At 46.1% G+C, this 12,900-nt stretch overlaps 1 protein-coding gene across 2 annotated transcripts in view; it reads left to right on the plus strand.

Annotated features, from left to right (window-relative positions):
- The window catches only part of elmo3 (engulfment and cell motility 3), a 118,744-nt gene that overhangs the window by 99,963 nt on the left and 5,881 nt on the right, over window positions 1-12,900 (plus strand). For both annotated transcript variants that reach the window (XM_078543980.1, XM_078543979.1), the window contains 3 exons: window positions 4,288-4,392; window positions 5,455-5,537; window positions 11,487-11,567. In XM_078543980.1, coding sequence (XP_078400106.1) covers window positions 4,288-4,392; window positions 5,455-5,537; window positions 11,487-11,567 — 269 coding nt within the window. The remainder of the gene's footprint in view (window positions 1-4,287; window positions 4,393-5,454; window positions 5,538-11,486; window positions 11,568-12,900) is intronic.

The raw sequence follows: 12,900 nt of genomic DNA on the forward strand, positions 1-12,900 counted from the left end.
CAGTCCTATCTAGTCCAGCCTAGCCCCATTATAGTCCTATCTAGTCCAGCCTAGCCCCATTACAGTCCTCTCTAGCCCAGCTTAGCCCCATTACAGTCCTCTCTCGTCCGGCCTAGCCCCATTACAGTCCTATCTAGTCCAGCCTAGCCCCATTACAGTCGTGGCCACTTGATCCCCCACCTGCATTTTACGACAAGCCCATGCAATCAGCTAGAGAGGGAGCCCTAGGTATCTTGTTTTATCCCATTTCCTAATCAGGAATGCTGTAGCTTTTTCATTCTAAGGTCTTAAAGAGGTGGCTAATGAGGTAGAAGATGCATTGGAGTTAATTTTCCAAAATTCGCTAGATTCTAGAAAGGTTCCATCAGACTGGAAAATAGTAAATATAACCCCTCTGTTCAAGAAGGGAAGGAGGCAGAAAACAGGAAACTATAGGCCAATTAGCTTGAGGTCTGTCACGGGGAAGTTGTCAGAATCGATCATTAAGGAGGTTATAGTTGGACACATTGAAGAGCGGAATCGGGAAGAGTCGGTATGGTTTTGTGAAAGAGAAATCATGTTTAACCAATTTATTGGAGTTCTTTGAAGGAGTAATATGCGCTGGATAAAGGGAAGCCTGTAGACATACAGTACTTGGATTTCCAGAAGGCATTTGATAAGATGCCACATCAAAAGTTATTACAGAAAATAAAAGCTCATGGTGTAGAGGGTAACATATTAGTGTCGATAGAAGATTGGCTGTTAATGGGTCTTTGTCTGATTGGCAGGATGTGATGAGTGGAGTCCCACAGAGATCTGTGCTGGGGCCTCAAGTTTTTACAATTTATATCAATGGCTTAGATGAGGGGAGTGAAGACATGGTAGCTAAATTTGCAGAAGAGACAAAGATAGGAAAGTGTGTTGTGAAGAGGACATAAGGAGGTTGCATATAGATATAGATGGGTTGAGTGGGCAAAAATTTCACAAATGGAGTATAGTGTGGGAAAATGTGAAGTTCACTTTGGCAGGAAGAATAAAAAAACAGAATATTACTTAAATGGAGAATGACTGCAGAATTCCGAGGTGCGGAGGGATCCAGGTGTTCTAGTGCATGAGTCACAAAAAGTTAGTATGGAGGTACAGCAAGTAATTAAGAAGGCTAATGGAATGCTATCCTTTATTATGAGAGGAATTGAACATAAAAGTTAGGCTAATATGCTTCAGTTATATAGGGCATTGGTGAGACCACATCTCGAATACTGTGTGCAGTTTAGGTCTCCTTATTTAAGGAAGGCTGTAAATGTGTTGGAGGCGGTTCAGAGGAGGTTTACTGGATTGATACCTGGAATGAGCAGGCTTTCTCATGAGGATTGTTTGGACAAGCTGGACTTGTTTCCACTGAAGCTTAGAGGATTGAGAGGTGACTTGATTGAAGTATATAAAATCCTGAACAGCCTTGACAAGGTGGACGTGGAAAGGATGTTTCACCTTGTGGGTGAGTCCAGAACTAGGGGGCACTGTTTTAAAATTAGGGTTCGCCCTTTTAGGGCGGAGATGAGGAGAATTTTTTCTCTGAGGGTTGTGCGACTTTGGAATTCTCTGCCTCAGAAGGTGGTGGAAGCGGGGTCATTGAATATTTTTAAGATGGATTCTTGTTAGGCGAGGGAATTGAAGGTTATTAGAGGTAGTTGGGAATGTGGAATTCAAAACACAAACAGATCAGCCATGACCTTATTGATTGGCAGAGCAGGCTCGAGGGGCTGAATGGCCTGCTTTTGCATCTATTTCTTATGTTCGTATTGGAAATGCCTCCATGCTCCCTCAACAGAAATTGGAAATAGTGCCTCAAATCTCTCTCTGGCCTGAATGGTTCAATCATTGATGGGTTGAGTTATGAGCCATGGTGGTCATTTTGTTGCCTTTCTCCCCTCCCAACAACCCCCTAGTTTTCTCCTGATAGCAGTGAGTGGGCTACAGTTCTGCAGGTGCTGGTAACAGTTTGGTCCTTAGTATCTTTGGGTTAGAGAGAGAGAGAGAGAGAGAGAAAACAGTTGCGCAAGATTCCCAGTATTGATGGCTGCCCAGTGATGCACCTCATGTTGGACTATCCACAGGAAGGTGCTGCCCAGAGTCACAGCTGAAGAATGGGTACTTGGGTGAGGTTCTGTGGATTGCACCCAGTGAGAGGCAACACCTTTAGGAGAGGAAGGAAGAAATCTGTGATTGTGGCGGGAAGGAGTTGGAAAAATCTAGAATAAAGCCACTCTGTGCTGAAAAGAGGCAGTTCAACAAGTTAATGAACCGTGAGAGGACATATATTTATATAGCATCTTTGATATAGTAAAATGCTGCAAGATGCTTCACAGGAGTGTTATAAAACAGCATTTAACACTGAGCCACATGAAATATTAGGTCAGGTGACCAAAAGCTTGGTCAAAGAGGCTGCTTTTAAGGAGTGTCTTAAAAAAGGAGAGTGAGATGGAGAGGTGTGGGGAGGGTATTCCAGGGCTTGGAGCCTAGGCAGCCACCAATGATGGAGTGATTAAAATCGGGGATGCACAAGAGGCTGAACTTAGAGAAGTGCAGCAAGCTTGGGGGGTTGTGGGGCAGGAGGAGCATGCAGAGAGGTGGGGGCAGGAGGCCATGGAGGGATTTGAAAACAAGGATGAGGGACGATATAGGCTCATGTATATATGACGGAGGGTTTTAATGTTCATGATTAAGCCCGAGGTGTTTTATTTTAAGGGTTGGCCCCACCCGTGTGACTTTTTGCTGCTGCCTGCCTTTGAGCTTTGACATAGCTAACGGTTAGGGTGAAAGGTCAGATGCGTGGCCTCCTGTAGAGAAGGTGTTGTGGTAAAACTGACAGAATAGTTTGCACAGAGGAAATAAATTGTCCTGACAGTGTGGGGGGTGAGGGGGCAGAGGGCGGACAGCATTTATAGCTGTTCACTGCTTCCACTGACAGCATTTCATTGCGGTGAAGTGACAGATTAGAGACTAGAGCTAATGTATGGCACTAGCCCTCAAGGGGATGTGGGAGAGGGCTGGGGTCAAGGAGAGATCAATGTGATTAAATTGAAAATCTAAGCTGTGTCCTCTGAAAGCTGCGGTGCCTCATTGAAAGCATGTGTCGTTGCACCTTGTTTGGGCACTTTTCAATTTCCATCCTGGTGTTCATACGATCAGATTTAATTGGAATTGGCAGCCCTGTTGCAAACAGGCTGTAAATCACCCGCTTTGAACCTTGCCCACAGCAGCTGCCACTGCAGGCCGACCTGCATCGGCTCGAGCTGTTCGACTATGAGGGATTTTGATCTGTTGCTGCCAATTAGTTGAAATAACAATGAGCCAGGATAATTTTGCATTGTCCTCAATGTTCCAGTCAGGATCGGGAGGGGGTCAATCAATTTAGTCAGGGGGCCGGCTTTATATTGGCTGGGAATGGAATTGACCATGGACAGAATTTCAGAGCTCAGGCTATAACTAGGTTCTATCTATCAGGAAAGACTGAACAGGCTGAGGCTCTTCTCTCTTGACCTGATAGAAGTCGTGAAGATTACGACAGGGTTTAATAGGCTAGATGTAAAGGAGCTGTTCGCACTCAGGGGAGATCAAATTCATAGGCCATCAATATAAGACAGTCACTAAAAAACCAGTAGGGAATTCAGGCGAAATTCTTTACCCAGACAGTGGTAAGAATGTGGAACACGCTAGCCCACAGGGCATATTTGGTGAATAGATGCATTTAAGGGAAAACTAAAGAGGTACACGAAGGAGAAAGGAATAGAAGGATATGCTGATAGAGTGAGCTGCAATATTGTAGGAGGACGAACAGAGCAACATAGGACAGAAGTAGGCCATTCGGCCCATTGAGTCTGCTCGGCCATCAAACTGATCATGGCTGAACATCTACCTCTATGCCATTCTTCCCCAATATCCCCATATCCCTTGATGTGATTGGTATCCAGAAATATATTGATTTCTGTTTTGAACATGCTCAATGATTGAGTTTCCACAGCCCTCTGAGGTAGAGAATTCCTTGTGTGAAACATAATCACTGGCACAGACTATTTCGGCCGAATGGCTCGTTTCTGTGCTGTAAATTCTATGGAATGCAGGCTGGGCATTGAATGGGCACTCGGGTGGGGGCCTGTGTGAAATCAGATCCAAGGTTAATACCTGCTAACTTGGGTATCAAGTGGGATGCTGGCATTTCTCTAGCAGTCATCAGTGGCCCAAGGGGTTGAATGAGGAGTGCAGCAGAGATGCAAAAGGGTTAACCTTTTACTTTATTTAATCTGACAGACAAGCTGTGGTACTGTCGCCTGTCACCCAATCACAAAGTGCTTCACTATGGAGATGTGGAGGAAGGAGGTGACAATCCAGCCATCGAATGTCTACAGGAGAAGAGTGCGTACTGCTTCTGGAATATTCCAGAAACAAATTTCATCTTTGGCTCTCCATAAAAATGAGTTGTGAAAAATGTTTATTTTAGTTGAGATGAACAGTTAGAATTGGAACTTGCTATAACACAGACTGGTTGCAGCATATAGCATGGATTGCTTTAAGGGGAGGATGATAAGTAAATGGGAGAAAAGGAATAGAAGGATATGCTGATAGAGTGAGATGAGGAGGAAGAGGTTTGTGTGGAGCATTAACTCAGACAGAGACCATTTGGGCCAAATAGGCTGTTTCTGAGCTCAATACTGAATGTCATTCAAAGAAGGTGACAATCTAAAGACTGCAGTCACTGTGTTCCAGAGTAATTCACTGGGAGGCCTGCTCTGAGGTGTTTTGACCAGATCTTTTATCTGCTGCCAATTGAAATATATACCTATTGTCTCTACTCTTTGACGTAACCAATTCCATACCCATGTCCCAATGGTGACATCATACATAGGTGACAAACTGGTGACATCACCAATCGTGGTGACATCTGAGGTTCAGGACAATGTGATGACATGGATAGGTGACATGATGGTGACATATTTCACATCTTTGTTTTCAAGTTGTTTTTGGAAAGATAGTATCCCTTTAAGCATGAAGGAACAAATTTCTATTCAGCAGGTTGTTGTGATCTGGAATGCACTGCCTGAAAGGGTGATGAAGCAGATTCAGTAGTAACATTCAAAATGGAATTGAATAACTTCTTAAGGGGAAAAAAATGATAGGGCTATGGGAAAAGAGCAGGGGAGTGGGATTAATTGGACAACTCTATCAATGAGCTGGCTCAGGCATGATGGGCCAAATGGCCCTCTCCTGTGCCATATCATTCCATGATTCAAATTGTTTTCAGGCCAGGTTCTAGCTAGAGGCCTGTATCTCAGACACAGATGGGGCATAATATGAAATCACCGGAATTGGTGAACATGCCTGAAACCTTGGTAGAATTTGGGGTGGGATGGACTGAATGGGTGAATGCTGAACTGCAGCACCAGCTGATAAAACACTTTTGTCTTGCCTCCCTTGCAGTTCCTGTGGCTGATATTAAGGCTCTAGTGACTGGAAAGGACTGTCCCCACATGAAGGAGAAGAGCACACTGAAACAGAACCGGGTGAGTATAGGGAGGCGGAAGCATAAACATCACAAAGACCTGATGGAACATGACCCATCTCCCAGCCCCAGAATTACCATGCTCGTGGACAGGTACCCTATGAGCCACCTTGTATTAGGCCACCCTGAACCTGGCGAGCTGGTGGCTGTGTCTTCAGAACACTCACTGGTGCCTCAAAATGGCTCCAGTGTTGGCACTGTCTGAACGTTCGGGTGGGCTTAAGGTAAAAGTCAAACCCTGGAGATGCCCTGGGGCCTGCTGTCCATCCCAAGGTTAATAATAACAATTGGAATCATTCATTGAGTAGAGAGCTGTCAATGTGAGTTACCTCAGATCACAGTCCATAAACTGCTCAAACCATGCTCCAGTAATCTGAGGTCAGGTGACATTGTCCCTGAAAGTATAGCCTCAACAACAACTTGCATTTATGTAGTGCCTTTAATGAAGTAAAATGTCCCAAAGCACTTCATGGGAAGGTTAGCAAACAGAATTTGACACTGAGCCTCATAAGGTGATATTAGGACAGGTGACCAAAGGTTTGGCCAAAGAGGTCAAGTTGTATGGAGCAATGTAAAAAAAATAGAGAGTCGGAGAGGTTTAGGGAGGAAATACCAGAGCTTGGGGCCCAGGCAGCTGAAGGCGCAGCCACCAGTGTTGGAGCGATGGAAATTGGAGGTGCACAAGTGGTCAGAACTAGAGGAGTGCAGATATCTCGGAGGGCTGTAGAGCTGGAGGAGGTTACAGAGATAGGGATGGATGAGGTTATGGAGGGATGAGAATTTTAAAATCAAAGTGTTGCCTCATAAAGCTCTCAAATCCACTTGTTCCTGTGCATTGTTAATAAGTGTCCCAGCAGCCTAGAAAACTATTGACAATCTGTCCTGTAAACCTAAAAACAGAACACACTGCAAATACACTGTAGGTGTCAGTCAGGTCTCTGGAGTGGGACTTGAACCCACAACCTCCTGACTCAGAGCTGAGAAATCACCAGATCATCTATTTTTGCTGCTGAATGAAGGATAAATATTAACTGAGACACCAGGGGGAATCCCTACTCTTTGAATAGTGCCACAGGACCTTTCCTGATTACTGAATTTACATCAAGGACCCATACGTGACCATTTGGATTCCATGCCTCGCACTCCTTGCAGTTGTTCTTTATTCTTTCTTGGGATGTGGGTGTTGCTGGCAAGGCCAGCATTTGTTGTCTATCCCTAATTGCCCTTGAACTGAGTGGCTTGCTCGGCCATTTCTGTGGGCAGTTAAGAGTCAACTACATTGCTGTGGATCTGGAGTCACATGTAGGCCAGACCAGGTAAGGATGGCAGATTTCCTTTTTTTAAAATTCATTCATGGGATGTGGGCTTCGCTGGCTGGGCCAGCATTTATTGCCCATCCCTAGTTGCCCTTGAGAAGGTGGTGGTGAGCTGCCTTCTTGAACTGCTGCAGTCCATGTGGTGTAGGTACACACACACTGCTGTTAGGGAGGGAGTTCCAGGATTTTGACCCAGCGACAGTGAAGGAATGGTGATATATTTCCAAGTCAGAATGGCGAGTGACTTGGAGGGAAACTTCCATTTATCTGCTGCCCTTGTCCTTCTAGGTGGTAGTGGTCGTGAGTTTGGAAGGTGCTGTCTAATGAGCCTTGGTGAATTCCTGCAATGCATCTTGTAGATGGTACACACTGCTGCTACTTTGCGTCAGTAGTGGAGGGAGTGAATGTTTGTGGTGCCAATGAAGCAGGCTGCTTTGTCCTGGACGTTGTGCAGCTTCTTCAGTGTTGTAAGAGCTGCACTCATCCAGGCAAGTGGGGAGTATTCCATCAAATTCCTGACTTGTGTCTTGTAGATGGTGGACAGGCTTTGGGGAGTCAGGGGGTGAGTTACTTGCTGCAGGATTCCTAGCCTCTAACCTGCTCTTGTAGCCACAGTATTTATATGGCTAGTTCAGTTCAGTTTCTGGTCAATGGTAACCCCAGGATGTTGATAGTGGGGGATTCAGTGATGGTAATGCTATTGAACATCAAGGGACAATGGTTCAATTCTCTCTTATTGGAGATGGTCATTGCCTGACACTTGTGTGGTGCAAATGTTACTTGCCACTTGTCAGCCCAAGCCTGGATATTGTCCAGGTCTTGCTGCATTTGGGCATGGACTGCTTCAGTGTCTGAGGAGTCGTGAATGGTGCTGAACAACCAGTGGAGAGTTTTCCCCCTGATTCTCACTGACTCCAGTTTTGCTAGGGCCCCTTGATGCCACACTCGGTCAAATGCTGCCTTGATGTCAAGGGCAGTCACTCTCACCTCACCTCGGGAGTTCAGCTCTATTGTCCATGTTTGAACCAAGGCTGTAATGAGGTCAGGAGCTGAGTGGCCCTGGCGGAACCCAAACTGGGCGTCAGTGAGAAAGTTATTGCTAAGCAAGTGCCACTTTATAGCACTGTTGATGACGCCTTCCATTACTTTACTGATGATCGAGAGTAGGCTGATAGGACAGTAATTGGCAGGGTTGGATTTGTCCTGCTTTTTGCGTACAGGACATACCTGGGCAATTTCCCACATAGCCGGGTAAATGCCAGTGTTGTAGCTGTACTGGAACAGCTTGGATGGGGGTGCGGCAAGTTCTGGAGCACAAATCTTCAGTACTATTGCCAGAATGTTGTCAGGGCCCGTAGCCTTTGCAATATCCAGTGCCTTCAGCCATATCTTGATACCACATGGAGTGAATAGAATTGGCTGAAGACTGGCATCTGTGATGCCGGGGACCTCTGGAGGAGGCTGAAATGGAACATCCACTCCGCACTTCTGGCTGAAGATTGTTGTGAATGCTTCAGCCTTATCTTTTGCACTGCTGTGCTTGGCTTCTCCATCATTGAGGATGGGGATATTTGTGGAGCCTCCTCCTCCAGTGAGTTGTTTAATTGTCCACCACCATTCACAACTGGATGTGGCTGGACTGCAGAGGTTAGATCTGATCAGTTGGTTGTGGGTTCGCTTAGCTCTGTCTATCTTGCTGCTTATGCTGTTTGGCACATAAGTGGCCCTGTTTTATAGCTTCACCAGGTTGATACCTCATTTTTAGGTATGCCTGGTGCTGCTCTTCACATGCCCTCCTGCACCCTTCATTGAACCAGTGTTGATCCCCTGGCTTGATGGTAATGGTAGAGTGGGGGATATGCCGGGCCATGAGGTTACAGATTGTGTTCGAGTACAATTCTGCTGCTGCTGATGGCCCACAGCACCTCATGGATGCCCAGTCTTGAGTTGCTAGACCAGTTTGAAATCTACCCCATTTAGCACGGTGGTAGTGCTACACAACACGATGGAGGGTATCCTCGATGTGAAGGTGGGACTTCGTCTCCACAAGAACTGTGCAGTGGAGGTTGGTGAGGATGAGGTCAAGTGTTTTTACCTCTTGTTGATTCCCTCACCACCTGCCGCAGACCCAGTTTGGCAGCTATGTAATTTAGGACTCGGCCAGCTCAGTCAGTAGTGATGCTACCGAGCCACTTTTGGTGATGGACATTGAAGTCCCCACCCAGAGTACATTCTGTGTCCTTGCCACCCTCAGTGCTTCCTCCAAGTGATGTTCAACATGGAGGAGCACTCCATGCGGTGGATGGTAATCAGCAGGAGGTTTCCTTGCCCATGGTTTGACCTGATGCCATGAGACTTCATGGGGCCTGGATTCAACATTGAGGACCCCCAGGGCAACTCCGTCCCGACCGTATACCACTGTGCCGCCACCTCTGCTGGGTCTGTCCTGCCAGTGGGACAGGACATATCCAGGGATGGTGATGGTGGAGTCTGGGACATTATCTATAAGGTACGATTCCGTGAGGATGACCATGTTGGGCTGTTGCTTGACTAGTCTGTCAGACAGCTCTCCCAATTTTGGCACTAGCCCCCAGATGTTAGTAAGGAGGACTTTGCAGTGTCGACAGGGCTGAGTTTGCCGTTGTCGTTTCTGGTGCCTATGTTGCTGCCGGGTGGTCCGTCCGGTTTCAACGGTTTATTACAACTTGTGGCTTGCGTTTCAGAGTCAACCACATATTGCTGTGGGTCTGGAGTCACATGTAGGCCAGACCAGACCAGGTAAGGACAACAGATTTCCTTCCCTAAAGGGGCATTAGTGAACCAGGTGGGTTTTTACAACATTCGACAATGGTTTCATGGTCATCATTGGACTTTTAATTCCAGATTTTTTATTGAATTCAAATTCCACCTCTGCCATGGTGGGATTCAAACCCAGGCCCTGGATCTCTGGGTTACAAGTCCAGCGACAATACCACTACACCATCCCCTTCCCTAAAGGGCATTACAAACCAGACGGGTTTTTACGACAATAGTTTCATGGTCACCATTACTGAGACTGGCTTTATATTCCAGATTTTATTAATTGAATTTAAATTCCACCAGTTGCCATGATGGGATTTGAACCTGTACCCCCAGAGGATTAGCCTGGGCATCTGGATTACTAGCCCAGTGATGTTACCAGTACACCACCAACTCCCCAGTATCAGCCCAGTGATTGGATATACATGGGCCTGTATCTGTGGGATGCTAGGAAAGGGGCAGAGCAGGGATGGGCATCATGGCTGGGATCCTGATGTTTGCGTTGCTGCCAATGCAAGTTGGCTAAACTACCTAATTAATAACTAACAGCTTCCCACCACAGGACAGAGACACTAGACTTAGATTTTGAAAAAGATTCCTCACGTGTGCTTTAAAGTTGAGAAATTAGCGTCGGAGCTCTGTCAGAAACTGAGATGACCCTCAACGTGGCTCTTATCAACTCATTCCCAGCCTACCGCTATGGATCCTGAGCTGGCCCCTGGGGTGAGAAAGAGAGCTGTCCAAACTGATCACCTTCCAGTTGAGGGAGCTGCTGTGTACCTTCATTGGAGATGTTCCCCGTTTGTCTCTCACTGTGTTCTGATACATGTTCCTTTGTCAGCTGATTTACATTAGCCTCTTTCGTCTTGCCCCCCAGTTCATTTCCCACCTTACTTCTGACTGAATTCGGCAAAGTCTGCTTCACACTGGGTGGATGTTTGGCTCAGAAATTGCTGATGGTAACAGATTACTGGCTATCACACTCTACCATCCTGTTAGTCACGTGATACGGTAATATAGAGTCATTGACTAATCACAGTGATCTACCTCTATCGATGAGGCCACAACAGACGCAAGCATGAGATGAGGAAAACCCCAGTGGAGGAGAGCTTTGGGTACCATAGGTTTAAGTCACCTGCTCTGCCTGAACATGCCACACTTACCATATGCCGTGTCTGAAATTACTCCCATTCTGTATCCTAAAATGTTATTTTGTGAAAGAATTCTACCTAATATACATTTGAATGAATCAGTACTAACAATCACCATCTCCCTCGTTCCACAGATTAAGCACTCACTCATTGAAATATTGTTTCCACAGATCTGTTTTAAATTTACCACCCCCTGCCCCGCCCCCCTCCAGCTCAGGTCAAGCCCTCTGGGCCTCCTGTCCAACATTATCTAGTGTCTTTAGAATCCAAATACCAGCAATCGTATCACCTGTCCACCTTTCCTTTTCCAGTGAGAACATGGATTCAATTTGTAAAATCGCTTCACATCAGCCAACACCCTCAAACAATCTCTTGGCTCTCTTCCATACCTTTTCAGTAGCTGCAACATCTGTTGTGGACTATGGCAACCAGAGGCTGTACATAGTATTCTGTGACCTCTGGCCAATTACCTTTAAACTGCTGACCCCTCCCCTCTATCTTGGTGATGGTCTACCTCTCCGGTCAACCCAAGTCTCCATTGCAAACAGTAATCTGTCTGTTCCAGTGCTGACAGGCTGTTGCGAATTTCTGCCATGTGTTCTGTTCCTATTTCTCCTTGCCCCTTTTTCTCACTCTTTCACTTTTTTGATTTGGAAACTAATCTGAGCTGCCTTTTGTTCCTAGGAGGTGCTGGATCTGGCCTTCTCCGTCCTGTATGACGCAGAGGACTATTCGCTGAACTTCATCGCACCAACTAAATATGACGTGAGTGGCAGTCGAAGGTCACCTGTGGTGGGGGGGTGCTGGAATCCAGTGTCTAGTTGCTCTAACGTGGGGCACAATCTGAATGTGGAGCTACTGCTCAAAAGCACCAGTGCAAACCAGATTATCATCAGTTTAAAAATAAAAAGAGTAAGCATGTACTGCAGGAAAGACTGAGGAAAACGTAGTGTTGAAGAGGACAATAATAGACTGGTAAAATGGGAAGACACATGGCAGATGAAATTTAACACCGTGACGTGTGAAGTGATGCTTTTTAGTAGGAAGGATAGGAAAAGCAATATAAATTAAATGTTCCAGCACCCCCTTTAAAATTGCACTACACTAACCTACACATAAGAAATAGGAGCAGGAGTAGACCACACAGCTCATCAAGCCTGCTCTGCCATTTAATACAATCATGGCTGATCTTGGCCTCCAATTCCAATTTCCTGCCGGCTCCCCATATCCCTTGATTGCCTGAGAGATCAAAAATCTGTCTATCCTAGCCTTAAATATATTCAACGATGGAGCTTCCACAACCCTCTCAGGTAGGGAATTCCAAAGATTCACAGCCCATTCAGTGAAGAAGTTTCTCCTCATCTCAGTCCTAAATGATTGGTCCCTTATCCTGAGACTGTGCCCCCGTGTTTTAGATGCCCCAGCCAGTGGGAGCAACCTCATAGTCAACTCTGTCAATCCCCTTTTGAATCTTGTAGGTTTCAATGAGATCACCTCTCATTCTTCTAAACTCCAGAGAATATAACTCCAATTTACTCAGTCTTTCATCGTAGAACATAGACCTGTGGGTTCACACGTAAAAATCTTTGAAGGTGGTAGGATAAAGCTATTAAAAAGCATATGGTGTCCTGGGCTTTACAAATAGAGGCATAGGCCATCATTTTACGTCCCGCGGGTCCCGACACGTCCAGCCACGAAATAGCGCGAGATGACATCGGGCAGGCATCCCCACGTCGTCACGCACTCACTCGATATCTCACTAGGTGGGCGCGCACGGCAGTTGGAAGCGACCCAGAGAATTGAGCGGGCAATTAAGCCCATTAAAGAGGCAACTGAAAGTGATTTCTCGTGACCTGTCCACTTTTACGGTTGGCGGACGGGCCAATCAGCCAGGCGACCTTTACATTTTTGTTGAAACCTCAATCCAGGGCGGGATGAAATCTTCATGAGGAATTAAATAAAAAGAGATATCTGGGGGCTGGTTTTTATGAGGTATGCTTTTAGGTGCTTGATGGTGCTGCATGAACATATTTTGCAACATTTTTGTTGTTTTGTTTATTCTGTGGAGGTCTGCAGTTCCCTGAGGCAGCTGTCTGTC

This window comes from Cetorhinus maximus, chromosome 6 (assembly GCF_964194155.1).
Source record: "Cetorhinus maximus chromosome 6, sCetMax3.hap1.1, whole genome shotgun sequence".
NCBI classification, from domain to species: Eukaryota; Metazoa; Chordata; class Chondrichthyes; order Lamniformes; family Cetorhinidae; genus Cetorhinus; species Cetorhinus maximus.